The 27,538-nt window shown below is 40.0% G+C and overlaps 1 protein-coding gene across 1 annotated transcript in view; it reads left to right on the top strand.

Annotated features, from left to right (window-relative positions):
* Positions 1-26,787, top strand: part of Grpr (gastrin releasing peptide receptor) — a 36,138-nt gene extending 9,351 nt beyond the window's left edge. Inside the window, exons 2-3 of the mRNA XM_027432782.2 lie at positions 21,504-21,855; positions 23,697-26,787. Of these exons, the coding sequence (XP_027288583.1) occupies positions 21,504-21,855; positions 23,697-24,083 (739 nt within the window). The 3' untranslated portion in view covers positions 24,084-26,787. The remainder of the gene's footprint in view (positions 1-21,503; positions 21,856-23,696) is intronic.
* The last annotated feature ends 751 nt before the right edge of the window (positions 26,788-27,538 follow it).

Below are 27,538 nucleotides of genomic sequence, written 5' to 3'. Positions count from 1 at the left end.
GGTGGTGCCATCCCTGGGCTGGTGGTCCTGAGTTCTATAAGAAAGCAAGCTGACAAGCCAGGGGGAGCAAGCCAGTGAGCAGTACCCTCCATGGCCTCTGTATCAGCTCCTGCCTCCATGTTACTGCCCTGTTTGTGTTCCTGCCCTCACTGCTTTTACTGATGAACTGTTATATGGAACTGTGAGTGAAATAAACCATTTCACCCCCAAGTTGCTTTTGGTCATGTATTTCATTACAGCCATAGTAACCCTAAATAAGAGAAAATTTAAGTTAATTTAATATTTTAATTATTCCATTTTAATTCACCATGAATTTGTTAGTTATAGAAACCCTTTTCAATATTCATTTAGACATATTCCAAAATTTACAATATCTGCTGTTGACTTATTACCATCTTCTATAAATTAGAAAGAATTTCCTCATAAAATGTGAGGGCACTTCAACTTCACTTAAAAATTGTTTTTGCCTTTTGCTTTTTAATGCTATATTTTACATTTTATTCATTTGTGTGTATCTGGGTGGTGGCCATGGTGCGTATGTGATTCTCATCTTCCTCTTTTATGTGAATTTCAGGGATTGAACTCTGTGTACCACGCTTGGCTACATGCTTCTTTATATACTGAGCCATCTTGCCAGCCCCTATCTGTTCTATATGTTAATTCTCTGTATGTTTATAAGCCACACCATACCATTTGTGCCGTATGTACATACTTTGTGTTTACTCATATACTTATTTATGACTTAAATTGAGGGTTTGCTTTATCTTTAAATTTGTCTTTTCTGCATTTTCCATTCCTTTGTGCACCTTGGTGGCTTTCACCAGAGATCATTTTCTTCCTGTCTAAAGAAGTCCCTATAGAACTTATGAAAACCTTTTTTGAGGTTACATCTTAGAAAATATCACAGAGTTTATGCCAAATTAATGTTCTCCCAATGTTACTGCAGTAAAGTCTTCTATATTAAAAAAAGAAGTCCCCATAGCATTCCACTTAGTAGTAAGTTCAATAGTGATACATCCTCTCAGTTTATGTTTGATGTTACCTTACTTTTTATTTACTTTTGGAGAATATTTTCAGAATTCTGGGAATTTCAGAATTCTCTTGGCACATTTCAGTTACCATCATCATCATCTGAATTCTTCTGTGAAGTCACAGTTTAATTATAGTTCCTTTAACAATATTGTGGGGTTTTTTTTTCTGGTTTAACATTGTTTGTTTTTTTTTAACTTTGAATGATATTACTGTGATGCATACAGATGTAGTTTGTTTGTTTCCATGATTGTGATTCATAGTGTTTCTTTAATCTGTGGCCTGAAGGTTTTAAAGTTTGTAATCATTACAACTTCAAGCATAAATTCCATTCCCTTCTCTCTTTCTTATCTTTCTACAAAGGTATAGAATAACTACAAACCAAATTAACATTAAAATTTAAAGTCTGTCCCTTTTACAGTTATTAAGGCTAGCAATTTCATAACAGCTCCGTTATTGAAGAAACTTTCATTTCTTTGTTTTACATTTATTTTGGGGTGCCAGAGATGAAAACTGTTTTTAACATATCTTAATGTCACAGTTTTATCCTAGCTTATACATGTGCTTCTCCCATTTCTCTATGATGACTCGAATTTCTATTTGGCTCACAAATAGATTCACAATGTATTTTTTAATTTTTTTTGTGGGGGCTGGAGAGCACTGGCTACTTTTCCAGAGGACCCGGGTTGGGATCACAGAATCAACATGGTGGCTCACAACTGTCTGTAACCTCAGTTCCAGGGGATCTGACCTCATCTTCTGACTTCCTGGTACTTCTGTACACATGATGCACATAAACTCATGCAGGTATACACACATGTACTTATGTAAGTAAATAAGTAAATCTTTAAAAAAAATAACTCTGTGGCAAACTCTAAGCCCTGAAATGCCTATAAATCTATTTCCATTGTGATTTTTACCCTCATTGTTTTGGGGCCACTTATTTTGTCCCCTGGCAAACCAAGTAATTTTTGTTTGTGTATGAAAACCTGTAGGTAAGTTGAGGCTCTGGATGCTATTATCTAGAAAATGTAGCCTTTGCTCTTGCTGTCAGCTGGAAGGTAGTATTGAATCAAATTTAACTGGAAACTGAGCAAATTGGAAGCTGAGCTTTGGCCTCTGTGAGAGTTAGTGTTTGGAGATACTTCCTATCCAAGCTGTAACCTGGTCCATTTCCACTTTTCCTCTTCTGCTGAAGTTTACCCCATTGGGCATCTCAGCTCAACCTCCAGGCTGTTAACCTGGAACCTCCTTCTTCAGTGGCTCCTGGACTGCACTTATTACCCATCTTCACCCAAAAGCTGCTTGAGATTTGTAAAAGCCTCAAGGGAAAATGATGCTGAATGCCAGTCTCCTGTCGGCACTTCATTTCTCTCCAGGATTCAAGCTTCTCGCATTATTATCACCTTGGTTTTCCTCTGACAGGTTTCAAAGAGATTTTTTTCCCCCCAACATTTTGTTTTTGAAGTTCTGCCCCGCTGGCCAGCAGCCAGCAAGTTTGCGGTGATTGGGAGTGGAAAAGCCTACCCCACCTCTCTGAAAGACCTTCTAAGCTGCCCTTAAAGGGGCCCTCAGCCCAGCTCTGCCAATGCGGAGTTTCCAGCTACGTAGTTGGGCCTGTGAGGTCAGCATTCAGAGACTCAAACACTCTCAGCAATTTAGCATCAGAGAACTGAGTTCTGGCTCACTTCAAAGTGAGTCAGTGAGAATCTCAGCAGAGGTCTGCAGCAGTACCTACTGCTGAGGGTGCGGGTACATCAAAGCCTCGGGGATCCTGAAAGTAGGCCGGGACTGTCAGCCCAGTGAGCAGGAGCTGGAGCTGACATTTAGTTACACAATACCTTTGTAACAGTTGAAATTTTGTGTGAATAAATGAGCCAGAGCGTTTTTAAGATATGTTTCCTTAAATTTCATTATTTAATACTTTTTGAGAATTTCATATGTGCATGCTGTGTTTACATCATTTCCAACCCCCCCTCTCTTCTAGTTTCTCCCATGTCCCCCCTCCCTCTCAAATTCATGACTTCTTTTTCTGTAATTGTTACTGTCATATACATGTGCACGCGCGCCTGCGCGCGCGCGCGCGCACACACACACACACACACACACACACACCTGAGTCAAATTAGTGTTGCCCATATGTGCATGTGTTTATGGCTGACCACTTGGGACTGGATAACCTATCAAGTTAGAGATCCCTAGAGAAAACTGATTCATTCTCAGATATCAGAAACTCTATGTCAAGAAGACACTATCTCACAGTGGCTCTTCCAATCTTTCTCCCTCTTCTTCCAAAATGTGCCCTGATCCTGAGGTGTGTATGGGGTTGATGTACTGACTGAGGCTGGCCAGCATATGGACACTTTATTCTCTACATTTTGACCAGTTTGAGTTTGATTTTTAAAACATTGTGTATCATTATATTGTATACAATGGTGGGTTACATTAAAACATATTCATACAAATATAAATTGTATGCTGAGCAAATGCCCCATACTACTCTACCCTTCCCTTTTTCTCCCCTGTCATTTCTTCTCATTATTCCTTTTGGGTTCCCCAGATGATTTTTCTTCTACTTTCACATTCTATGTACATGCATGATTTTATGTCTCTAATACAAAGTGTAGGAGCCACATATACGAGAAAGCATCTGATGCCTTTGTAACCCTGGCTTAATATGTGTGACCATTAGTTTTCGTTGTCAGCACAATCTTGAATGACCTCTGAGAAGGGTCTCTGAGAAGGTCGGCAAGGGATTATTTTATTACATGAATTGCGGTGGGACGGTCTGCCCACTGTGGGAAGTGCCAGGGGATTCTGGGTTGTGTGAGAAAGGGAGCTGAGGAGCTGCACACATGTGTTTATTGGTCCCTTCTTCTGCCTGTGAACTTAATGTGACCAGTTGCTTTAAGCTTCTTCCTCACCATGAAGGACTATAACCTAGAACTGTGAGCCAAAATAAGCTCGCCTTCATTAAGTTGTTTTTGTGTATTTCATTACAGTAACAGGAAAAGAAACTAAGACCTATTTTCCTGCAAATGATATGACTTCGTTCTTTTTATGGCTGAAATATGTATATATATATATATATATATATATATTATATATATATATATATCACATTTTCTTTATCGATTCCTCTGTTGTTGGCCACTTGTGTTAGTTCCCTCACTTACCTATTATGAATAGTGAATAGTGCTGCAATAAACACAGATGTGCAAATAGCTCTGTGATATATTAGCTTGGAGTCCTTTGGGTAAACACCCGGGAGTGGCATAGCTGAGTTCTATGGAAATCTATTTTTAGTTTTATTTCTTTATTATTTTCCTCTCTTCCTTGCCCTCCTCCTTTTTGATCCCTATCATCTCTGTCTCTTTCTTTTGTATTCTATTCAGACGAATTGGCCAGTGAAAACTACTGAAGATTATATTAAAGAAATAGGAGGAATGCAAAATTTGGCACATAAGGAAATCTATTTTCTAGGAGAAGGACTTACTGTGATAATAACATGTCTTTGTGACTCATTTGTTTCTGTATACTGTCTACATATAAATAGAGCTATAGGTCACTTGGAAGCTTTTCAACGTTTCCTTTTGCCCTTTACTAATTTTGTTTTTGTTTGTTCTGTTTTGTTGAGTTAGTCTGTGTCACATCTGGGTCAAATGTCTGTTATGAAAAGTATTTTAAACACAATTTTCAGAAAAATAGAAAATTATGTTACAAATAAAACAACAGTAGTTTCCTCCATGAAAACCTATCTGGAATGTGTTTTAAATTCTTTTATTTTTGATTTTATTTTATGTGTATGGATGTTTTATCTGTATGTATGTCTGTTCACTATTTGCATGAGTGGTTGTTTCAGCGGCCAGAAGAGGGTGTTGGGTCCCATGGAACTGTAGTTACAGATGATTGTGAGTCACCAATGGGTGCTGGAAAATGAACCCAGGTCCTCACCAAGAGCAGCAAGAGCTCTTAACCACTGAGTCATCCCTCATCCAGTCCTGGGAATGCGTTCTAAAATATGATGATCCATACTACATTTTAAAAGAATCTCATTATTGGGTAATTATCTAATTAGATACTGCCTGTTCTTACATTAGATGATCAAACACATTACAGAAGAAGTGGAGCACAATTTTTTTCTAGATCATCAACAAAAGTGGAATTGACAATTAAAATGATAGTGTGAAGAAAGCATGTACCACAGGATGCACATAAATATAGTCAGTATTTACTCTTTACTTGTGCTTTAAGTGGTATACATACCTTGGTCATAATCAACAGCTCTCTAATTATGCTCACTCAATAAGAGAGAAACAATGCCTGGTACTGGAAACCTAGCTAACTACTCAGTGCTAGTGAAGTCATGGCTATTGGAGGAGAACCACCAATTTACTACACTAATATAATCCCTAAAAGCAATCTATAAACATTTGTCCTTATACCCACAGATTAATTTAGCCTTTACCCCTCATCAAGGAAACTTCTCTTTGCAACAGATAGAGACCACAACAGAAAGCCACAACTGACCAAAATGCAGCGTTGTGGATCTCAGCCCCAATGGATACGTCTACAGAACACTACCACACCTAAGGCCCAAGGAACATTGTGGAAGAGGGGGCAGAAATATTTTACAAGCCAGAGGATCAGGGAGTTTGCTATGACATTGTGTCTCCCAGTAATATCAGAAGTTATACTTATAAAATTGGACCAAAATGGCTGCCCAAGCATAAGCTGAACAAGGATGACACCAATGGACATGTCAAAGTGCAAAGGGGAAAGTTTGTGAGGTCTCAGCCCTACATAAAGAACTACAGGCAACTGAAGAACCCTGAAAGTTGGACAGGTCTACCCCATATATATGCAAAAAGGTCATAAATTTCAAAGAGTGGAGGAGGCATATGGGAGAATTTGAAAGGAGGAAAGGCAAAGGGGACATGCAATTATATTATGATGCAAAAATAAAACAAAAGTTAAAATGGTCAGTCATGGGAAATCATCACTGGCTGGGCATCTAGAGCCTTAGATGAGGAAGGTTCTCAACTAACTGGCAATGGGACTTCCCTTGGCTTTGATATCTTCTTCCAGTGAAAGAAATGACACTTGATGACTTCTTGCTTTCAGGGCTATAGTTCCATAGATGAGAGATTCGTAATTAGAAGGATGCCTGCATTTGTCTCTATTGTGGTAACAGTATTTCACATATTGATCTATTGCCATCAGCTCCAAGAGCTCTTCACAAAAATCTATGTAGAAAATTACTGTCCTGTTCATTAAGGGCTTTTCTGGGCATATCTTGCTTCTCCACTTAGACTTTAAATCCTCATTGGCCAGGAACTTTTACATTCATAGTGCCAAGCAGAGCCTGAAATGCCAATTTAGTACTTCAGTGTGCTGATAAATCGACTAAGTGTGCTGAGCAGTGAGAGCTTGGTACTAGAAGCCCAGTGGCAGGGCTCAGTGGCCTATTGTCTTTATTATCATGAATTAATAAGGCTAATAAGCAGTGTTGTGTGATGGAAGGCAGGCTTACTTCTATTTAAAGATGGAATAAACAGCTTGGAGGGGCACAAGCAGAGAACACAGGAACATTAGCCATGTTCCTGTATTCAGTGCACATAGGCCAGTGCTTGGCAAACACTTATGTAAAGGGCCAGATGATAAACATTTGAGGATTTGAAGATCACAGGGTCTCCATTGCAACCACTAAATTCTACTTTTGTAGCTGAAAACAGTTATAGATAATTTGTAAACAAATGGGCATGGCCATGTGCCAGTAAAACTTTATTTATGGATGCTGAACTTTGAATTCCATGCAATTTTCACACACCCCATACATCCCATACTTCTTTGAATTTTTCCAAACCACTTAAAATGTAAAAAGCATTGTTATCTCACGGTAATACCAAAAGAGGCAGAAGACCAAATTGGATCAATGAGTACCATATGTTTTACTGTCCATGATGCAGACTTGTGTGCACACTTTGTGGGACAGTCACTTAACAGTGAGAGTTTCCTGTTTAAATGGAGTGGGCCTAATAGAATCCATGATCCCATTCCAGTTATCCAGCCAGGACAGAGGTCCTAGGGAATATTATATATAAAAACCTTAAATCTTGCTGGGCGTTGATGGCACACGCCTTTAATCCCAGCACTCGGGAGGCAGAGGCAGGCAGATCTCTGTGAGTTTGAGGCCAGCCTGGTCTCCAGAGCGAGTGTCAGGATAGGCTCCAAAGCTACACAGAGAAACCCCGTCTTGAAAAACAAAACAAAACAAAACAAAACCCTTAAATCTTGCGTTGGGGGAGATAGCTCAATTGGTCAAGTGCTTGCCTTGTAAGTATGAGTCTGATCTCCAGAACATGTGAAAAAGTTTCCCATGGTGGTGCACAATTGTAATGCCAGCTTTAAGAAGTCAGAGGTGAGAGTGACCCTGATGGTGCACAATTGTAATGCCAGCTCTAGGAAGTCAGAGACAAGAGTGACCCTAAGCTCACTAGCCAGATGGCCTAGCCTCCATAATGAGCTCCAGATCAGTGAGAGACACTGTCTCAAAAAAGCAAAGTGGGCAGCAGTTGAGGAGGAACTCCGAACATTGTCTTCTGGCTGCTTGTCACACACAGGAACACACACAGAGTCCTACATCTCTCTGGGATTGTAGTGGTCTTGAGGCTCCTGCCATAGCATACACCTTAGCTTTTCAGATCCTCAAGAACCACTAGATTCTATGTTTTTAAATGGTAAGGTGGGGCTCTACAACACATGATCAGAAAGCAGTAAAATCAAGAGCAAAGCCAAGGTCTTTCCGCCAGCTATTTCTCCCTGCATGCCCTCAGTTGTCTGAAGTGAACTGTTTAAACCAGAAAAGGAAAGGCTTTTGGAAACAAAATTGAGCATTTTGTGTAAACAAAATTGTGTATTTCAACACACATTGTACTTCTTGCCTCCCCCTTGTGTTTCACCATTGTGCATGGTGCTGCTTCCTCCAAGGTCTTTTCATCAAGCTCACTGAACAGGTTTAATAAGTTTTGAAAAACAAAGGGGAGAGTTATCCCCAGTTATCCCTAGTGAATTTTGAAGACTTGAAATGGCCAGAAAATCTGGAAGCATTGGACTGTGTAAGGTGTTTAGAGCAAGGTTGTGTAAGACTTTGAGACGACTGTTGAGCTAAATATATTTCCTGTTTCCTTATCTGTAGTTATATATGGTGTGAGCATCATGGATGCTGGGAACTGAACTCAGGTGTGGTCATATATTGCTTGTACAAATAAAGCTTGTCTGAAGATCAGAGGGTGGAGCTTGCCACTAGCTAACCATAGAGGTCTGGAGGTCTGTACAGACAGACAGGAAGTGAGAAGACGATGGGTTTCAAAGAAACTCCACATGAAGATTACTTTCTTTGTGGCAAAGGTAAGCCACTGGGCAAGAAAGTGCCCCTGCCTTAACTGCTGTCAGTATACTATCCAAATTGAACAAGCAGGACACCTAAGACAAGGTGATACAGATCTCCAGACCTCTATGATGAGCTGGTGGCCAGCTCCATCCTCTGATCTTCAGACAAACTTTATTTGTACAAGCAAAATATCACTACACACTCAGGTTTTCTGAAAGAGCAGCACTGCTCTTAATCACTGAGTCATCTTCCCAACCTGAAACTGGTACTTAATTTTCAGAATGGAGTACGCAAAAAAGTTACTAAGTGTCCAAGCTTACGGATTCATCTACATTATCTAGTTCCTAATATAGGACCCTGCAAAAATAGATACTTAAAATATGCTTGTGTGTTACCAGACGTGCTGCTTTCTGGGTAGTTGAGGGTGCTTTGCTTCATTTGAGCTAATTGGCAGAGGCTCATGAGAAAGTAGAGACTCTGTGCCCTAGAGATCACCAGACTTCCTTGAAAAGACATAGTGGCCACAGAGGCTTGCTAGCATTGGCAGGGTATGGCCTGATGTCTGGAGGGCATCTGTGTGATATCACGAAATGTTTACATGAGAGACTGATATTAAAAGACATAAAATTTCTAATTTTAATCTTGTAAAGAAGACCAAAAAAAGTAATTGGGAAAAACTATATCAAAACATCACGTATAAGACTGCTCAGTGATTCTCATTTGGTTTGTAGAATTCTGAGGGGAGTAGGGAGGGAGGGAGGGAGAGAGGAGAGAGGGAGGAGGGGAGGGAGGGAGGGAGGGAGGGAGGGAGGAGGGAGGGAGGGAGGGAGGGAGGGTTTGGGATGGAACGCAAGGCCTCACAGATGAGGAGAATCGAGCCTCTAACATCTTATGATCTAAGCCAGGAGTCAGGAGACAGATGTCCTCTGTTCAGATTCTAGCCTTGCCATTTGTTTATGTAGTCTTGGGAAATTTAGCAACTCTACCAGTTTTCATTTGTAAGAGTTATAAGAGAGAATGAGGGGTGAGAAGGCAAGAGGATGCGGGAGAAGAAGAAAGAGAGAGAGAGAGAGAGGAGAGAGAGAGAATGGAGGGAGAGAGAAATGATGAATAGTACTGATATCCTTCTATTGTAATAGGAATTTTTTAAGGTAAGGGTAACTAACTATTGAAAAGTATTCCATAGAATAGTATGCTCTTTTTTTCTAGTATGAGTTCCATAGGCATTTGACTGAGGATGCTAACATGTACAGGCATAACTGCATTAAAGTTAGATTTAGAATTTAATGACAGAAAACATTTCTCTATCCATCTCTTACGTAGTAAAATTCAAATTAGAGACCTTTTATCATTTAGTGTCAATCTATTTCTTTTTTAAGTTAATTCTTGAAACCCATTGAGAACTGTGCCAGGCACACAATATGTGCAATGTGAGTTTTCGTTAAATAACAAAACAGTCAAAAGAAAAATCACCATAAATGGCTAATGATGAAAGTAGAGTCTCAGGTCCCCAGGCTTCACTCTGCCTCTCTTCTCGCCTCAGGCTTTTCCTTACACAATAAGACCTCTCCAACACCACCAATGTCAATGTAAGCTGGAGAAGCCAATAAGTTACAGAGCTGAATCACCCTTTTACTACTTCTCATCAAAGTTTATTTAAGTATACTGCTGTTGAACTTTCATAATTCGATACAACGAGTCATATGCCATGGATGGTATTTTTGAATTTCAATGCATCTAGTTTTGGAAAAATTGTAACACACTTTATTAACATAATTTAGAGCTGGGCATTGGTGGCACACAAATTTAATCCCAGCACTCGGGAGGCAGAGGCAGGCGGATCTCTGTGAGTTTGAGTCCAGCCTGGTCTAAAGAGCAAGTGGCAGAATAGGCTCCAAAGCTACACAGAGAAACCCTTTCTCCAAAAACCAAAAAAAGAGATAACTTAGAAATTTTATTTTTAGCTCTAATAATGTGAAATATATTTAAAACTAAACACTGTCTCCTATATTCCAAAGTTTACATATATGTTGTATAAACTAAATGGACCAGGAACAAAATTTCTGATGTAGGTGGTGGCTGTATCCCCCTGGTGTGCCCTGGAAGATTTGAGCTTCTTTTCTCAGAGCAAGGGCAATCACTGTGCCCAAGGAAGGTTTGAAGAAGGCTGAGGCCATCCCAGAATTAATAGCCTATGACAAGTCTCAGACAAAGAGGGCTCTAAGAGGGCTAGGGACAGGTGGGTAAGTGCTGTCTCTTTGCAATTGACTGGCATAGTTCTGCAACATGCTCTCACTTTTCCCCTTCTCTGACTCACTTTCCACACTCTCCTGGGCTTTCTGGTAACTTCCTCTTACTTAATTTAAATCTTCACCTCTGAGTCTGTTCAAGATAAATGACCAGGTTGAAGACAATCTATGTATGACCCCAATCACTGATCCATTCTATCCCAGAACATGAGTGATCTTTGTCTTTGGGCCTTGCCTCATCTCTCAATTTTCTGTGTATTTTCTAGACTGCAAGGTAGAGTGCTTTCACTATGTCTGACTTCAGTGTGCAAATGGGATCTGGAAATGTTCTTCCAACTTTGAGGCTCATAAACTGTTGAAAATGTGTAACGAGATCTAAATATATGTTCTCCCCTCCATAAAGTTTTTGAAAAATGGTCTATGAACAGCTTGTGCCAAGATCCTTGCATACCTACCGAAGTTTAACTGGGTTACCGCTTTCCTTTGTCATTTTAAACATACCCAAGGGCAAGGGCAATATTTCAGCCTGCTTATGTCCCTTCTGAAAGGCTTCCTTATAAGATTAGCATTGAACTCTGGAATTAGATCATCTTGATAAAACTAATTTTTGGCTCAAGGTTCAATTGATGCTCAATTCCTTATGAGAAAGCACTATAAGATGTCCAACAACTGATTACCTCTCTCTTCCCACTTTACAGATTTTACAGCCCTCATATCCTAGAATCAGGGGGTTGTGTTACTCTTCTTTTGTAGTATGGAGGATTGACCCCAAAGCCTCAAACATGCTGGGCAAGTGCTCCACAACTGAGCTACTTGCCCAATCTCATCTCCCAGAATCACCATCTTTCTGTCTGAAACATTTCTGGCATTGTCCCAGCTGCATTCTAGCCTGTGGGCTTCTGGTTCTTCATTGATGTCAGCACTTTTTTTCTTTTTAAACCTCAGCTCCAAGGTCTCACTCTGATGACCCTTTTGGGCCCTAGGGCCTTGGAATTTTCCAAGTTCAGACTTCACTCTAAGCCTCAGGCAATATGGATCTCTCTTTCTCTCCCTCTCTCTCTCTCTCTCTCTCTCTCTCTCTCTCTCTCTCTCTCTCTCTGTGTGTGTGTGTGTGTGTGTGTGTGTGTGTGTGTGTGTGGTGTGAGAGAGAGAGAAATCAGGAATTCCATGTTTTTCGATCAACCACAAGACCATCAGATTAGGATGCTACCGCGATGATGAACAGGCTCAAACTTTGTTGCTAATGTTTAATATTGGTGGTCTTAGATAAACTACTGAACCTCAGTTTACTCAACTGTTAAAGATCAACTGTGAGGACAAACCATGATCATTTAATCAAAACATAACACAGTCAGAGCACACATGCCTGAGCTTCAGCTACTGTGGTGGTGGTGATTCTTGACTGAGTCAAGCTGATTGAAACCCATACACAGACGTTTAGTCTTCAGCAATCTGCACAAAAGTGAAAGCCATGGGAGCTAAGGAGACAGCTCAGTCTGAGTTAGATCCTCAGCACCCACATGAAAGAACCCAAGCTCGGTTTCCAGTGTCTGTAATCCCAGCATTTAGGGAAGCAAAAGAGGAGGAGCCCCGGGGCTTTGGTTTCTCATTCAGTGAGCTCCTGGATTAGTGAGAGATCCTGTCTCAAAAAATATGGTGGGGAGTAATAGAGGAAGACATGTACATCTATCCCTGGCCTCCACCGCCGATAAATATACACACTACATACACAAAGATATGTACACAAATACAGATATACGTGTAACACAGACAAACAAAAGAAAGTTCCACATGGTGTCTGCAAAGTGGAACTTTGAAGAAGATAGAAAATAGGTGAAGATATTGCTACCTAAAGTCTTTGCCCTGGTGGAGGAATTTAAAATCCTTCACTGGGAAATAGCCTTCTTTCTGGACTTCCATTGTACTATGGAACAAGTAAGTGACACCTCTCATCTCCAAAGCTATCTATGCTCTCCCGGAGATTCAGGGTGCCTATTGGGAGAGGATATGATAAAGAAACTGCAGTTGCTAGATAAACAACTTTAGGATTGTATTGGGTGTAGAAGGACTCTCCCTACATACACTATTTGCTTCTTGATATCTTTAAGGAAAAGCTAAAGTCCAATTACATTTCACAGCATGGAACGTGACCCACTCCCTTGGCCTAGGTTTAAAGCTTGCTTCTACCAAAAGAAGGAAGATCTCTGTTAAAGACTCCTAGGAATTCCACTAAAACCTTAGCTACATCGTCTGGAAACTTTCATATGGGACAATGGACCCCAAAGTGGACATCACTCACCTGGAGAGAGTTTGGGACCTATCTAATGGGTAAGAGAGGAAAGTATCAAACCTTCTATTTATATAGGCTTCTATTTAAATGCAAGGTGAATTAAACACTAGGTTCCAAACCGAGGCTCAATCTCTAACCTCTGTAACATAGGCTCCATTACCAGATGCCTATCAGGCAGCAGAAGCAGTGCCCCCACTCACAATGGCAACCTCACTCTTCCCTAATCTCTCAGCTCATAGCCAGCCACTGTGGACTGATGTGCATTTGTATATAATCTAGTTTTAATTAAACTAGCTTCCCTAAATGAACAAGTGGCTTAAAAATAGTCCCAATGTAACAAAAGAGAACACAACAAAACCTCACAGGTTGTAGACAATATTAAAATCATGAACCCAAGAGAACAATGTGACTATAGCTGGGAACTACATCCCTTGCAACTGGTGTAGGTCCTGAGCCAGTAAGTTACATTCAGTCACATTTCAATTTTAATTTAATAATGTTGTTCATATGGTAAAGGCTTTTTTATCTTTAATGACATAAAGAAAAAATATGACATTATGTCTTAGTTACTTTTCTATTACTGAGAAGAAACACTACGGCCAAGGCAACTTATAGAAGAGTTATTGGGTTTACAGTTTCAGAGGGTGAGTACTTGAACATCATGGCAGAGAGCATGACAACAGGGAGACAGGCAATGGTGCTGGAGCAGTAGCTACGAGCTTACATGTTAGGACAATAACCACAGCAGAGAGACAGGAGGACAGAGAGGGAGGGAAGGAGGGAGAGATAGAGAGGGGTAAATAATTGGGAATGGTGTGGGCTTTTGAAACATCGAAGTTTTCCCCCAGTGACACAGCTCCTCAAAAAGGCCACACTTCTTAATCCTTCCCAAACAGTTCCAATTGGAGAACAAGCATGCAAATATGAGAGCCTATGGGGGCCATCCTCATTCAAACCACCACACATTATTTCACCTTTTTTTCTACTGCTAGCCTATCTTAAAAAAATACATATTTAGAATGTCCACTTACATCCTATAAAAGCCATTTCCTCAGTTTTGCCTCTCCAATGTACTAAGTGTGTTTGTGTTTAAGTTTGCAGGTTGTGTTCTGTGTCGAGCTTTGAAAATTAAACCCCTATGCATTTGAGTGTTTTCTCTCAGAACAAGGACCCTCTTTGTCTTAGTTAAGGATCCTGCTGCTGGGCCAAAACATTTCTACAATTACTTAAAGAAAGGGATTGCTTCACTTACATTTCTACATTGTAGTCCATCATTGAAGGAAGCCAGAACAGGAGCTCAAGAAGGGCAGGATCCTGGAGGCAGGAGCTGATACAGAGTTATGGAGGGATGCTTCTTACTGGTTTGTTCCCCATGGCTTCCTCAGCCTGCATTCTTCTAGAACCCAGGAATATCAGCCCAGGGATGGCACCACCCATGATGGGCATGGCCCTCCCCCATTGATCACTAATTAAGAAAACACCTCATAGCTGTGCCTTATGGAGGCATTTTCTCAACTGAGGCTCCCTTCTTTCAGATAACTCTAGTTTGTGTGTTAAGTTGACATAAGACCAGTCAGCACACTCCTCTGTATACTTAATATCATTATCCTGTTAGGAGAAATGAACAATAATTTTTAACAATATCTAATATTTAACCCATAACCAATTTCCCCTAAAAATCTTTTATAGTTTCATTTTTATAATTACCGATCAAATAAACACGTATGCATTATACACATTATACCTCTTTCATCAGCTTCAAAGTAGGACTCTCCATTTTCCTTGACTTCAATTTCTTTAATAGCAATGACATTGGTATTTTAAGAATATTTTGTATTTGTTATTTGGCAATTCCATACATGTATACAGTGCATCTTGATTGTATCCACCCTTAGTTTCCCCCACCCCAATGTCCTTTGGGTACTCCCCAAAACATCTACCTCCCAATTCATGTCCTGACTTCTTTTCAAAAAATTAACCCAACTAAGTAGAATTAGGGCTTCCCATGTATACATGAGCCTAAAACTCTCCAATGAAGAATAAGAAACCTACCAGTGACCACATACCCAATAAAATGACTCCCTCTCCCAGGAGCCACCAACAGTCAATAGCTCTGCAGCTAGGGAGGGTTCATGATCTCCTCCCCCAACCATGCTGGAATATTAACTGGTTTGATCTTGTGCAGGTGACCACAACTGCTATGAGTTCATGAGAGCAATACCAATCTCATCCAGAAGAGAGCATTTCACAGCACCCCTCCCATCCCCAAAATCATCTTATTCTTATATTCTTTCCACCATCTGTTCTTAAATGTCGCTTGAGACTTGGACAAAGGGGTTGATATAGATGATCCATTTAGAACAGAGCATCCAATAATTACTTATAATTAGCTCTTTGACCAGTTATGAGTCTCTGCATGACCTACTACTCACTAAAAAATAAGCTTCTCTGACCAAGGGTGAGAGTAGCATTAATCTATGGATATAAACATAAATATATGTTTAAAGATTTGTTTGTTTTCATTTTATGTCTATGAGTGTTTTGTTTGCATGTGTAGTGTATGATGTGTGCCAGGTGCCCATGGAGGACAGAAGACAGGGTTAGCTGGATCTCCTGGAACTGGAGTCACAGACAGTTGTGAACTGCCCTGTGGGTGCTGGGAAACAGACCTGGTCCTCTGCAAGAGCAGCAAGTCAGTGCTCTTAATTGTAGAGCCATCTCTACAGCCTCAAACATAAATATTTAGAAGGTATTTGCCCTTTGTTGTTAGCAAAACAACAGTAGTAGTTCTCTAGGATCCATGACCTTTCCAACTGTGAACTTTTGACCAGGGTTATAGTACTAGGCACGAATCCTTCCTGTGGATCATGCCTCAGATCCAATCATAAAAGCGTTGGTTACCCCTCTAACAGTCATTCCACTATTGCACAGGCGGGCACATCTTGCCTGCCAGGTTAGTATTGTAGCATGCAGGGTTCACTCCTGGGTAATTCTACTGAAGGCTTTGCCCTACCCCCAGCCCCAAAGTGTCCTTTGTATCAACTTCTGGCACTAGAAAACTTCCCAGAATGGAGGAAATTTCCAAATCAGTTACAACTTGATTTCTCTATGGCATGCAACCAAAGTATGTGGCATTTTTAGCAGTAGGTTCTTACTATAGTTACAGATGCAATGGACATTGCTATTGTTGGTAAGTCAAAGCCAATCATCTTCTAGAATGTGCCAGAATATGGATTTGTCTTTTTCCTTCATGTTTAGATTCTGATTAAATGTTTTGGCCACAAATACTGACTGCATAGGTCGTCAATCTGATGACCCAGGACTCTAAGTCCAGCTCCTTCAGAGGCTGAAACAGGAGGAATGCAAGTTGAAGTTTTAGTTTCATGAATACATTAGTATAATGACAAAATAAAAATGAACATATTTTCTAAATTTTAAATAAAGTTAAAGCATTTTCCTGAACCTCTAAGAATATCTTAAGTACTGGATCATGTGCTTACACTGTTTAAAGGAAAAATTTCTCATGCATTTGCTATGTTAAGGGGTAACTTCTAGATCCTTCTATCATAAAGGTATATTTTCCCATTTGTAACCAGATAATGTTCTGCAGTGAGCACATTGTGTGAATATCTTATTACTTCCAAACCCCTAGCCTCAATTGTTTTATTGTTTTCACTGAATCAATGATTACATAGGTTACAAATGGACATCTAAACATATTTCTCCTTTATTTATTAGCTGGCATTTTTCTTTTGCTTTTTAATTTTAAAAGAAGGGCAGGAAAGATGGCAGCAGTTCAAAGCAGGTTATGCGTTTGCAGAGAACCCAAGTTGGGTCTCATGTTGGTAAGCTCATAACTGCCTAAAACTGCAACTTCAGGGGATCTGAATCCCTCTTCTGGCCTCCCGATGTATCTGCATGTATATGGTGCACATAAACCCAAGCAAAGGCACACACATGCTCATAAATAAAAAATAATAAAAATGACATAGATTTATGAATAGCCTTAAATTCACTGAGTGTTCTATTACCACTGCTCTAATTTTATTGATAAAATTGTCCTAAGAAGACTCTTCAATATGTTTTCTATGTTCATTACCACAAATCTCATACTTCAAGCATTTCCTTTCTGTCTGGCACCATAATGTATTTGAGGTTCATCTTATACATTTCCTACTTCAGATGTATACGTTTCTGCAAGAGCTTCCATTTTCTTTTAGTAGATAATAATTTTAGAATATTTTCTTGCAGTACATGTATTATTTATAAATAAAACACATATCTTGAAGGTGCTACTGAGTGGTATTCCTAACTAACACAATGAGGAGTGCTTTTACCCTATTTGAAGCTGCATAACTCCTTGTGTCATTTAGTTTATCACCTTTTCTTTAATGTGAGTAAAAATATTTGATACATTTGCAGTAGGGAAGAAAGATTGAATTCAACTCTATGCCCAACTTCTCTTTATTCATATCACTTCCACCAAGCCTTGGAGAGGGAAACAAGGTCTACAATTGTATCAGCTCTGCAAGTTTTGAGGATCTTCCGTCTTGTGCTATTAATGCCTTTCCCACCCCACATGCTTGACCAGGGGAATGCATGTCACATGGCAGAGTTGTGTTTTGTTGTGAGAGTTAATACTGAGTGTCAGCTCTGTCTAGTCTTTAAAAAAATTCTCAAAAAAAGGGACTTGAGTGCTTTCCTCTAAGTGTTCAATTCCCCTTCAACTAACCACTGCTCTTACACTAGCTTCCTTGGAACAATAAGGAACTTTGAAAAAGTCCAAGTGAATACATTGGTGAGGGCATTACATAACAACAACTGAACTGTTTTAAGGAGTCACGCTAATGTTTAGTCCATTCTTCTCCTCATTCCTTCTGTCATCTTCATTTACCTAACATCTTCTACTTCCTGCTTCCCTCTCTATTATTCTCCAATTTCCTTCCTTTATGTCTTTTTTCTCAACCCTTCCCTCCATCCAGCCATTTCCCTGGGGATTCTGCTTTGATCACAGTCTGTGTTACAAACCAGAAGATACTAGAGTATATTAAGATGGGATGAAAAAGAGCACTGGGGCTATTAACCTGGAGAAAAATTAGAAAGGATGACAGTAATATGCCACATGTTTAAAATAGGATAGTTGGATCTGCTACAAGGACCACTAAGCTGTTTTCTGAGAAATAACTCAGAGGGATGGGGGGCAAAGAGGATCTGGGAGGAGTTGGAGTGAGGAAAATGCATGATCAAAATATATTATATGAGAAAAAAACTTTTTTAAAGATTCCGCTTCTCTGTGCTCTGAGTTATAGGCATCTTACAATCAGCTAATAACAACCTCAGATTTCTTCAAGGGGGACTGTAGATGCTATTCTTGAAGGAAAATAAATCTGGGGTTTTATAGTTTTGTCAATGTTTACCTGTAGGGTTCTAATTTAAATTCAGGCAACATAACAGTTACGTAAGAGACTATTTTGCTCATTTTGTTTTCTTCTAGACCAATCTTCTTTGTACAGTGAACATTTGAATTGTACTGGGAGTTTTAAAGGGTTGATGTTCAACAATTCCTGCTGACTACAGTAGATAATTATAGACAAACAAGGGCTGAACTATTTGAGTAAAATAATGAAAAGACTGTCATCTGGGTAAAAGTCAAGCCTTTCTGTGGACAAAGGCTTCTAATCTTGGACACAGGAGCCAATTAGTTCGAGTCTTTGGAACATTAATTTTGTGAAGACCGTCCTTCACCCTTTCCAATGTTGACACAAGGAAAATGAAGCACAGATGTTTTTAGAAGTGAGAAAAAATTATCTTGAGTCTGGTATTATCAGCAGAGTGAACTTGCCCATCTACAGAAGAATGATTATTACTAAGTGTGTAATAGTAAAGCCCCTCTCTCTCATCTGTTAGAACTTGGGAATGAGAGACTCTCTTGAAAGTTATAGACTGACAACCAATAGCAAGTGTTTGCTGAGATCCTATTTAAACATATGTAGAACAAGAGACTTGGGGCATTTTGCATACTATAGAAAGAAATGGAGAGAAGAAGACAGCATCTTCAGACCTGAGGAAACTGATTAAAAAGTCACTTAGAAAATACATACCCATAAAAATCTAGAAAATAATAAATTAATGTCAGGCCAGGTGGTACAGTCCATAATCCAAGTTACTCAGGAGGCAGATGCAAGATGCAAGAGAATTGCAAGTTGGAGGCTTAACTTCACTATACAGTATGTTCAAGGCAAGACTAGGCAATTTATAAGGACTGTCTCAAAATGGGCCTTATAGAGCACTTGCCTAGCTTGCATGAGCAAGGTCTTTGTTCAATCCTCAGTACTACAAATAATTAATTATTAACTAAAAACAGTGCATAGTAAGAAGAGCTGATAACCTTATCCAAAAATTCAGACAAGTTGGGAGAAAGAATGGAAGTGTTTGAGGCATCAATTAGTCTGCAGAATCTTCATGATGACACTTAAACTGGGATTTGGAAGGACTGGATTCAGACTTGTATGCAGACTGTGGGATTGAGCATGAAGAGAAAGAGGGAAGCCAAGTTCTAATGTAGGTATCTCTTTCCTTGCTGTCTTTCTCTGTTCTTCCCCCAACTTGACCTACCTGGTCCCTCATGTTCCCCTCTCCCCTCCTCTTTTTCTTCTCATCTTTCTCCTACCTCCCTCTCCCTCATGCTCCCAATTTACTCAGGAGATCTTGTCTCTTTCCCCTTCTGTGTGGAGGGGCAGGGGTCCATTCATGTCTCTCTTAGCATCCTCCTTGTTTCCTAGCTTCTCTGGGGTTGTGGATTGTAGGCTGGTAATGCTTTGTTCTATGTCTAATGTCCACTGATGAGTGAGTATATACCATGTTCATCTTTCTGTGACCGGGTTACCTCAGTCAGGATGCTATACAGAATGGAGTGCTACTCAGCAGAAAAAAAAAAAAAAACAGTGACATCTTGAAATTCGAAGGCAAATGGATGAAAATACTCTTTTTTTTATCTTCACCAGGGTTAAAACACAGTGGCCCTGGTCACTTCTTTGAGAGCAAAAATATTTTCTTTTTAGTATCAATCATTAACTAGCTATATTTTCTGGTTAGCTGTTTAAGAGAAAGAGAAACTCTTCAGTACCTGAGTAAATAGTTCATTAGCTAGTTCAGCTCAGGTATCCACCCAAATAGACCTTTGTACCCTTGACTTCAAGCTTGTGTCTGCTTCTCAGAGTCCTTAACTGAAGGCAACAGCAGTATAGGTACCTCCCAAAACAGTAAGGAGATAGGGCAGAAAGGAGAGGCAAGAAAGTGAAGCAAAGATCAGTTTGTTAATTACAGGTCTCCTTCTGGGTGCACCACTGTCAATGGCCTATTCATTCCCCATTCTTTGAAAGAAAGAAGAGAAATATTGAAAATATTCAATGACTTCAGATTCCTGGAAATGGATGTGAATATTCAAAATGAAGATTTTACAAAATAAAAACAAGCTCCTTGCTTCTGTGTCTCTCTTTAGGTAGCAATTTCCTTTGTTATTCATTTCTACAATTCATTAAGAAAACTGAAGGGAACATTGGCTTTTCTGAGAAGCACTCTTAAAATCAAGAGACTCAGTGAATTGTGCTGCACAGTGACTACAGTTATTAACAATGTATTGTATGCTTGAAAATCAGAGTCAATTTTAATTGGTTTCATAGAAACAAAAACAAGATAACTCTGTGAGATAATGCTTACGCTAATTAACTCAAGCCTTTGCAGAATGTATACATATTTTGAAATATAATTTTATACACAATAAAGAAATATGTGTAATTTTTAAAGGGGAAATCTGATGGGAGCCCATGCCTACACAAACAACTCCAGGCACCTAAGGAATGCTGAGAGTGGGAGAAATAGTTTCCCCAGGGAAGAACTCACCTAATTGGTTACTCAATATCAAATGGTCAGCCCAGAAATTATGTACATACAAATAAGACTAAATAGACTGAGCACACTGTATTATATATTTAGGTGTGTGTGTGTGTGTGTGTGTGTGTGTGTGTGTGTGTGTGTGTGTGTAAGAGAGAGAGAGAGAGAATTTCACAGGGATAAAGGCAGGGTACATGGGAGGGTTTAAAGGGAGGAAAGGGAAGAGAGAAAATGATGTAATTGTTCTATATAATAATTTAAACAATGAAGCAAAGAAGGTAGGAAAATGTACATAAAACTGTTTAAACCTCTAAACTAAAAACAGAGAAAAGGAGAGATAGAGAGAGAGAGAGAGAGAGAGAGAGAGAGAGAGAGAGAGAGAGAACAGAACTTCTGTATTTCTCAAGGCATCCATTAGAGACCAGCTAGAATGTGGAAAGGGACATGCTCAAGGTGACAAATTTCAGAAGGCACTCACTTTCGGGGTCATGAGAATTCAGAGTAAACATTTGCATGAACTTAATGGTGAGTGCCCCTTTCCATTTTGCTCCTCAGAAGCCTAACTTACCCTATCTTGGTCCTTGCTGTGCTATTGTCCATAATTATGTTGAGCAACTTATACAGAGCCATTCCCTTTTTGCTGTCCCAGGTACAAAGCTATCGTCCGACCAATGGATATCCAGGCATCACACGCCCTGATGAAGATCTGTCTCAAAGCTGCCTTGATCTGGATTGTCTCTATGCTGTTGGCCATCCCAGAGGCTGTGTTTTCTGACCTCCATCCGTTCCATGTGAAAGATACCAACCAAACCTTCATTAGCTGTGCCCCCTACCCACACTCTAATGAGCTGCACCCTAAAATCCACTCTATGGCTTCCTTTCTGGTTTTCTACATTATCCCACTGTCAATCATCTCTGTCTACTACTACTTCATTGCCCGAAATCTGATTCAGAGTGCCTACAATCTTCCCGTGGAAGGCAATATACATGTCAAGAAGCAGGTGGGTGCTTACTGTTGATTCATTGTCCTCCTTAGGCACTTGGCCTCTTGTATTCATTTTGGATCTTAGTGACAAGTAGGTTGCATAAGTAATCACATCGCTTGATTTTGAGATTCTATGAAGTGAGTGATGCCTCTTTAAGGGCCTTGGCTTATTTCCATGATTGGGCACTTGCCTAGTATACACAAGGCCCTGGATTCGCTGTGAAAAGGAAAATAATTTCAGGGACTCCAATGCTTTCTATAGATACTTCTTTTAATTCCAATCATGCTCTTTGATTAGGAAGAGAGTAACTATAGATAAAGCAGAGGGAGAAGGAAAAGGAGAGTGGATGAAGAAAAAGAGACAATCTGGTTAAGAGGGGGGTACTAAAGTCAAATGACATGACATGCTTGAACACCTATGTCGTCGTGAAACCCATCTCTATCTACACAGTGAAAAAAGAAAGGTTTATAGAATGACTGGCTCAACTCCATATTTGATTTTCCCTCTTGAGGTCTCAATTTTCTTATCATTGTTTCAGTGATAGTTTCTATTTCAGAAGGTTATTGGAAAATTATGAGAGCATGTGTAATAGCTACAGGTCCCAGCATGCAGGATATCCCCATATGTTACTCCTCCCTCTATCTCCCATAAACTCCTGAAATTTTATCCTGTGGGGACAACAAGTAGAAACTAGTGGCTCTGGTTTTCCTTTCTTTGCCAGTATTTTTAATTTTTATATTTATGTATTTTAATTTTATGTATATGTGTGTTTGCCTACAATGTATGTGTACTATGAGTGTGCTGGTATCCATGGAAGTCAGAAGAAGGCACCAAATCCCATTGGAGGAGACTTATATATGGTTGTGAGCCACCATGTGGATGCTGGAAACTGAATCCAGGTCCTTTGCAAGCCATCTCTCTGGCCTCAGTCACTTCTTTTTTGATTCCTAGCCCAAATGGAGATCTTTGATATATTTAATGGTACATCAAAAGACCCCCAACTCCTTGGAAGTGAATAGCTGATTCCTTTGGAGGGCTCCTCTTTCAATGTTCTTTTTCTACCAAGGAGAAATGGTGGTTGCCAGAACAACTGGCTGACTATTTGAAAGGCCTTTTAGTAAGCAAACACCCACTGTATCCCAAATTGTTTAATGAGAAAGAAGTCCCCCCTTGAAGTCACAAGGGGAGCTAAGTGCTGAGATGTTCACTCTGCTTTGTGTAATCACCTTCCTCACAGTGTAGTCCAGAAATAGCTAGAGATTAAAAAAATAATAATACAGACTTATCTCAGCTTGGCCAATGAGGGAGAATAAAGCTGGTTGCTGTTCTGAGCATCAGAGGGGATAAGAAATAATTAACTGTAGAGCAAAGAAAGGCATGAAGTAGAATGGCTGATAAACTGCCCCAATGCTCTCTGGAGGGGAAAGAGGGCACTTACTAGAATTTCATTGTGCGATCCATTCAAGCATGTAATCAACTTTGTTTAAAGATCTGTTCTCAGCAGCATGTTCTAACTATTTTACCTCATGGGTTTCTGCTTCCTGCCTTGTCAATCAGTGTTTCAGATTCTGTTTCCTTCCTTTTTCCTCTCTCTCTGTCTCTCTCTGTCTCTCTCTGTCTCTCTCTGTCTCTGTCTCTGTCTCTGTCTCTCTGTCTCTGTCTCTGTCTCTCTCTCTCTCTCTCTCTCTCTCTCTCTCTCTCTCTCACACACACACACACACACACACACACACACACACACTATCTTCAATTCCAATTGAACTTTCTGTGGCTCTGCTCCCTCATCCATTTCCTTGTCTGTGTCTGCTTGTCTTCATTCCTCTAACACTGCACCCCCTCTACCTCTCTCTGCTCAGATTGAATCCCGGAAGCGACTTGCCAAGACAGTACTGGTGTTTGTGGGACTCTTTGCCTTCTGTTGGCTCCCCAATCACGTCATCTACCTGTACCGCTCCTACCACTACTCAGAGGTGGACACCTCCATGCTCCACTTTGTCACCAGCATCTGTGCCCGCCTCCTGGCCTTCACCAACTCCTGTGTGAACCCCTTTGCCCTCTATCTGCTGAGCAAGAGCTTCAGGAAGCAGTTCAACACTCAGCTTCTCTGCTGCCAGCCTGGCCTAATGAGCCGGTCCCACAGCACTGGGAGAAGTACCACCTGCATGACCTCCTTCAAAAGTACCAACCCCTCAGCCACCTTCAGCCTCATCAATGGAAACATCTATCATGAGGGGTATGTCTAGACTAATCCCTCGACATTGCCTCCTAAGGGACTCCAGATTTTGTTTTATGGATGGCCAGGAGCCCTGTAATTGGTTGTTATCTCTGTACTTTCCAAAGACCCTTCAGGAGGCTGAGGGATACAGATGGGTAGGAGAGATGTGCAAATGCACCAATCACTATTGTATCTCAAAGTGCTGGCTTCATTTTCCATTTCAGTTTGGGAGGGCTTCTTCTGATGGAGATCAAATCTTCCTTTAAAGAGGAAGGAACAAATTGGAAATTATTACCCAAAGCGCCAAGCCCTGCTATGCAAGTATGGTCAATTAAGTCATAGAAATTGTATGAACAAAGAGAGCTGAGAAGCCATGCATTGGATATCTACTCTGTGAAAGATTTTATTTAAACAGAAGCTGATTGCTTTCAAAACATGGCTTGACTCTTTTTTTCCAGAAATATCTATAATATGTAAACTAAGGGACAACTTTAATTTACATTCCTAAAACTAGAAGCCAACTCTAAAAAAGAGTCCCATGTGTGAGGAATGGACTTAATTTATAACATTGGATGCCAGTGTAATATAAAACAAACCTCTAAATATTGACTTTTTAAAAAAAATGTTGCTGAGGACATGGGAGAAACACCCACTATAAAATGTTAAGACAAATTACAAGCAAACAATAGATCCATGTATGAATATAGAACAATAGCTTATGCTCTGACTTCTCATTTCATCAAAATTCTGGTTGTCATTAATCCAATTTGGGCCATTGCAGTGTCATTCTTCCATGGAGGAGAAATCCTTTTGTGAGAAAAAAATGATCATTTTATCAAAGCAACAACTATGTATAAATGTATAAATGGTGGTGTGTATTCTTGGTATGCATATATTGAATCAAATGTATTTACTTAGGTTTAATTGTCCTTGCTATGGTGAAGCAGTAGTTTCAATTTGAGAAAGAGCATAACTGTAGATAAATAAAATCATGTTTATACTGGATGTATAGGTCCCCTAAAGTTTGGGAAGGAAATTAATATAATATAATTTTAGTAACATGATCTGATGTCTGAACATGTATAAAAAGTCATAGAAAGCTTAGATTTTTGAACCAACAAAAAGGTACATATTTGTTTCTATTTTAAAAGAATGTGTATGAAATAGTCCACATGCAGAAAAAGACTAGACAAGCAGCTCCATTTTTCTCTAAATGCATAGAGAGTACTCTAAAGTTTGGACCATCTTACTTGAGAAATTCTGCTTTGACTTTTTCTGAACTTAAAGATGGGCCAATTCTGACATACTGTGAATATGCAAACTCACTTGACTCTAAGTCTAAATTGTACAAGTGTTTCCTAATGTGTATTCCTTAATTCCTAAGGCAATTTTAGTTCAAGCTTTCTCTGCCTGGGTGAGATATAAACAGCAAGCACATAGCACATATAAAAAGCTTTCTGTCGGTTGATGTGGAGAAGTACTGGCTAACTGTGGAGCTTTAGGCATTAGGACCAAGACAGTGTAAGGATTTGTGCTTACAGTTGTACCATCTGGAACAAAATCTCTTCATTCCCATTTTCTCTGGGCTTTTATGTACTGTAAACACAAGCTTTTCTGGTAGTCCTTAATTACATTGCACTGTTTGAAAAGCAAGACAGACAGACAGTGGAGGTAAAAGAACCAAGATGTCTTGCTATCCCAACCTTACCTCTAGCTATATGACTTTGTCTATCAGTTTTTCCACCTCTAGGCTCCTTTTTCATGTTTAAAATGAGAAGACAGAGCTAAGTCCCTTTTATTGCTAAGATTCTCTGAGTCTCTTCATCATCTCCAGCTCTGTCTTGAAAACACAGGTATGGTCCACCTCCGTAGTTACAGAACCCTTCACCCATTCTTCCATGTTCCCATGTACCTGGGCAGGATGAAAGAAGCTAGGTTGTTCGGCTACCCAGGGACTCTTTGGCTTCACTCACATGAATAAAGGTTCATGAGCTTGCACTGTTTTAGAATTAGAGCTGAAAGATTTATAAGAAAACATGTGGCCCAGTCTTCTCACTGTTCAAAGGGAAGTCTTGCTCTTCACTCTTTTTTAGCTTTCACACACCTGTTCTCTTAAAATACTGTGTCACAACTTTACTCTTTTGCCTCAGCCCTTCAAAACCCTTGAGCATAAATGGCTCCATGCCTGGATAGTTGTTAACATAGACAGCATTCTGGGATGTCAAGAATTCTGGCATATGGAATTTAGGGTAATAGTTTTAGCATCTCTGATATACCTGCTCCTAGAGACATTTCCGGAACAGGATTCAGCTTCCTGTCTCCCCCAGTTAATATCAGGGCACAGACAGTGGGTCTCTTTACTAGCTACTAGACAAACAGTGAGAAGATCTGGGTATTGCTATGCGTCTTGAGGCAAATCTTGTTACTTTCTTGTGACTTGTAAATGAAAGAGTTGGAAGGAGTTTTGGCAGCTGGTGACCTAAACTGATAAAACACAGAGTGAATTAAACAATGGGTTGACCTAGACGTTCTTATTAGGAAAGACTTCACCGGTCCATCTCTTCTCTAACTAAATTTAAGTTTTGTTTTAAAATAAAAAACCTAAAAGCATAGGAGAAACCTGAAATCCATGTAGTGTCCCTTCTTCACCAGGGCAGAACACACGGGGGCTGGAGCTGAGCCATTTCATGCCTGGCTTCCAAAGATAATCACGTTTAGCACTTATGTCTTTGGTGAAGGAAAAAAAATCAATTTTTGCTGTGGAAAACCATCTGTGTTTATTCAATTGACAGATACTACCTTTCAATCTATCTTAAATTGAGCCTCCCCAAGGCAGGCAGCTCAACAGTGATAGATTAAGCAATAAACAAAGCAGTCTCCCCACCAAGGGCTGCTGCTGGCAGGGAAGGTACAGCTGCCATTGGGAGTGATATTCTACAGCAAGATGATCCTCCCTGGTTAGTGCAGACAAGGCCCCTCCCTGCTGATGATTTTATGATTCCCCATAAATGTGCATGGCTCAACCCAGTTCTTCTGGCTGCTCTCCCTTCCCCACTGAATCTAGCTTTCTGCCTCATTAGCAAAGCCTCTTTGCCCCACTAATAATTTGGTCCTTCAGCTTAGAGGATGGAGAGCCCGTGGGGAAACTATTCAGAAGCTGCTACAGACGAAGCAGCCTCGTCTTGTTAGAAAAGTGCACACTGAACAAAAGTAAATGAACGTGACTATAAGACGTGGGAGAACTTGGATTATAAAGTTCATGCTTCTGCCAAGAGGAGCAGTTGGTTATTGGTCTCCAAGCCTCATCATGTGTCAGATGGCTTCTAGTAAAAGGGATTATCTTTGTTTGGAGAATGACGTGTTGAATGGCATCCTCATCTGTGGGCTAAAAGGTGGCTAAGTCACTTTCTCCAGAATCTAGATAGAAACAATTGCCCCGAGGACCTGACTGTATGAGGATTGAATTAACAGTGTGCCCCAAAT

The sequence above is a fragment of the Cricetulus griseus genome, chromosome X, assembly GCF_003668045.3.
Source record: "Cricetulus griseus strain 17A/GY chromosome X, alternate assembly CriGri-PICRH-1.0, whole genome shotgun sequence".
Classification (NCBI taxonomy): domain Eukaryota; kingdom Metazoa; phylum Chordata; class Mammalia; order Rodentia; family Cricetidae; genus Cricetulus; species Cricetulus griseus.
The sequence above is the reverse complement of the archived record's forward strand: the minus strand, read 5'-3'. Positions and strand labels throughout refer to the sequence as shown.